The sequence below is a fragment of the Cyprinodon variegatus genome, unplaced genomic scaffold (assembly GCF_000732505.1).
Source record: "Cyprinodon variegatus isolate N-32 unplaced genomic scaffold, C_variegatus-1.0 Scaffold547, whole genome shotgun sequence".
Taxonomy (NCBI): domain Eukaryota; kingdom Metazoa; phylum Chordata; class Actinopteri; order Cyprinodontiformes; family Cyprinodontidae; genus Cyprinodon; species Cyprinodon variegatus.
In genome coordinates this window covers 390843-393118 of record NW_015151000.1, presented here as the reverse complement: position 1 = coordinate 393118, position 2276 = coordinate 390843, and the positions used below count along the sequence as shown (strand labels likewise).

At 45.4% G+C, this 2276-nt stretch overlaps 1 protein-coding gene across 1 annotated transcript in view; it reads right to left on the bottom strand.

Moving 5' to 3' along the window:
- Positions 1-2276, bottom strand: part of ascc3 (activating signal cointegrator 1 complex subunit 3) — a 202540-nt gene that overhangs the window by 12765 nt on the left and 187499 nt on the right. The window contains exons 35-36 of the mRNA XM_015391552.1: positions 764-875; positions 554-688 (exon numbers count right to left, since the gene is read on the bottom strand). Coding sequence (XP_015247038.1) covers positions 554-688; positions 764-875 — 247 coding nt within the window. The remainder of the gene's footprint in view (positions 1-553; positions 689-763; positions 876-2276) is intronic.

Genomic DNA, 2276 nt, shown 5'->3' with positions numbered 1-2276 from the left:
GATGTGAATTGGAGCTATAGAAATAAACTGAAACTGAACTGAATGGATTTCTGGATTTGCAGCTTCTCTGTTTTCTTCTGCAATTCATGCATGCAGGCTGTAATAGACAAATATAGGCTAAAAAAGTTTTTTTTACAGAGTATCAGCAAGAATTTAAATCTACTTTCCTGCCTGGTAGAAGGTTGGTATATTTGCACAGAAGTTAGGAATCCGTTAAAGACGCACGGCGGACGATAGAGATGAACCCTGGGGAACATTTAAGGACAATAAGACAAGAAAGACAGGCTGAGAGTTCAGCTGGAACAGCTGGGTGAGAAACCGTGGTGCTGGGAGGCAGAGGTCACCATCAGGAGGAACTGGTAGGACGGGTGGGGGGCAGGTCAATCAGGGAGTCAGTCATGCTTTAGTGTAAATCTAATCTAAATCTAAAACCATATGTAAAAGAAAGTCAAAGTGGCTCCCCTTCTGTACGCTGGCATCATTAGACAGACGGATCAAACCTCTGAGAGGCCAGTAAGACCAGAATGTCTTGTTCTCTCCAGGTGAAGCTCACCGTGAGGACAGTTAGCAGCTCATCCGCCGTCAGCTCAGCCCTCAGCTGCTCCTTAAACATCCGGATGGTCGGATGCTTCAGGTAGTAGTAGGAGGCAATGCGTCCGTATGTCAGGGGCTCCACTGCCTGATCGTCCTGATGGGAAAAAAAAACAGTTTCTGGGTCTGAACATGAACACCAGCAGTTAGATCTTCAGCAATGGGTACGCACCTCCTTTATCTCTATGCAGTAGGAGCATTCCAGGTCCCGCAGGCTGTTCGCCACCAAGCCGGACAGATATTTGTTAATGGAGTCATGGCTGACGTCTTCCAGGTTGTAGTAACTGAAACACAGACAGTCGTGGTTTAGGAGGTCAGCCTGTTTCCTTCCATTTAATCCCACTGACTGATGGCCGTTCTGCCCAGTCCACACAACTGGTCCAGGTCTTTCTGGGTTCTTTGAGGAAAACTTTAGTTTAGGCTGTGGTGTTTTTTGGAGAGAGAAGCTCATGAATCCCTGCAGCCCCCAGAACTTTATAACAGTACCCAGGACCTGCTGACAGTCCGTTACAGATACATCAGGGTTCTGGAGGAACAGACTCTGCTTTTTGGGTAAACTCGGATAATAAGAATGAGCATTATATATGAATAAATCAGGCCAGCAATGTAGATGAATAAGAAATTAGCTGTCCTTTATAGCTCGTATGGATTTGGTCAACAAAATTCAGAAATGATAAATATTAACAGTAAACATTCAGAGTAAAAATGGGAAAAAAGAGGCTGATTCTCAAGAGACTTTAGTAAAAAACATCTTCCATGGAGCTAGCTTTCAGGCTATTAAAAAGCCCAACAGAAAATGAGTCCCAGGGTGGGCCATCATTAGGGGACATGAGAAGAGGCCAAATGGGTTCCATGTTGGGCTCACAGATGTAAGAGTTTCCACATGAGCCTCAGCAGGAGGCTTTGTCAGTTCACTGCCAAGATCTGTGTGGAGTTTAAGGGGCGGGGCTTTTAAAGGGCGCTAGAGACAGCAGAGCGCCGGACAGGAAATCAGACCAAAATCACTGGAAATCTAACAAAGCAATCTATCAGAAGCATCATCTTTGAAATAAACTATCTGATTTTAGAAAAAAATCCATAGAAATCAAAATTATTCTCACCACGGGACAAATAAAGGAGAGCAGATATTTGGATTAAAGCAGTGACACCTCCCGACAGCTGCTGATCAGTCTATTTATCTTTGGTGATGAACTTTAAATCTTTAAGGATGGAAGGCCTCCTGACCATCACCCTAAAGCCGGGCGTACACTGGGCCATATTTTCAATCGTTGCACCAACAGCAGCTCTACAGCTCATGTTTGTTCTCACGCTGTGCGACCCGACGCTCTGATGCGATCTACCTGCTCACACTGTACGTCTAAAAACCAGGCAGTGAGATGGCGCTACTCGGACTCGTCTATCTGGAAGCAGAACCAGTAGCAGAGGAACATGAAACTCACTAGAGTGAAACGCGCTGCCTTGGATATTTGGGTAATTTAGTGCTGAAAGCCCTAAAAAGAAAAGGAGACGACGTATTTGGACAAAGACATGGCTGAGCTAACGTGGCTACTACGGTCTGTCAGTTTGACAGAAAGAACTCCATTTCACTCATTGCCCCCCCGCCATGCTGCTGGGTTTTCCTCTGAGAGGAAGAAGAAGAAGAGGAAGAATCCATGTTTGCACATTGAGCGATTTGCCCACGACCA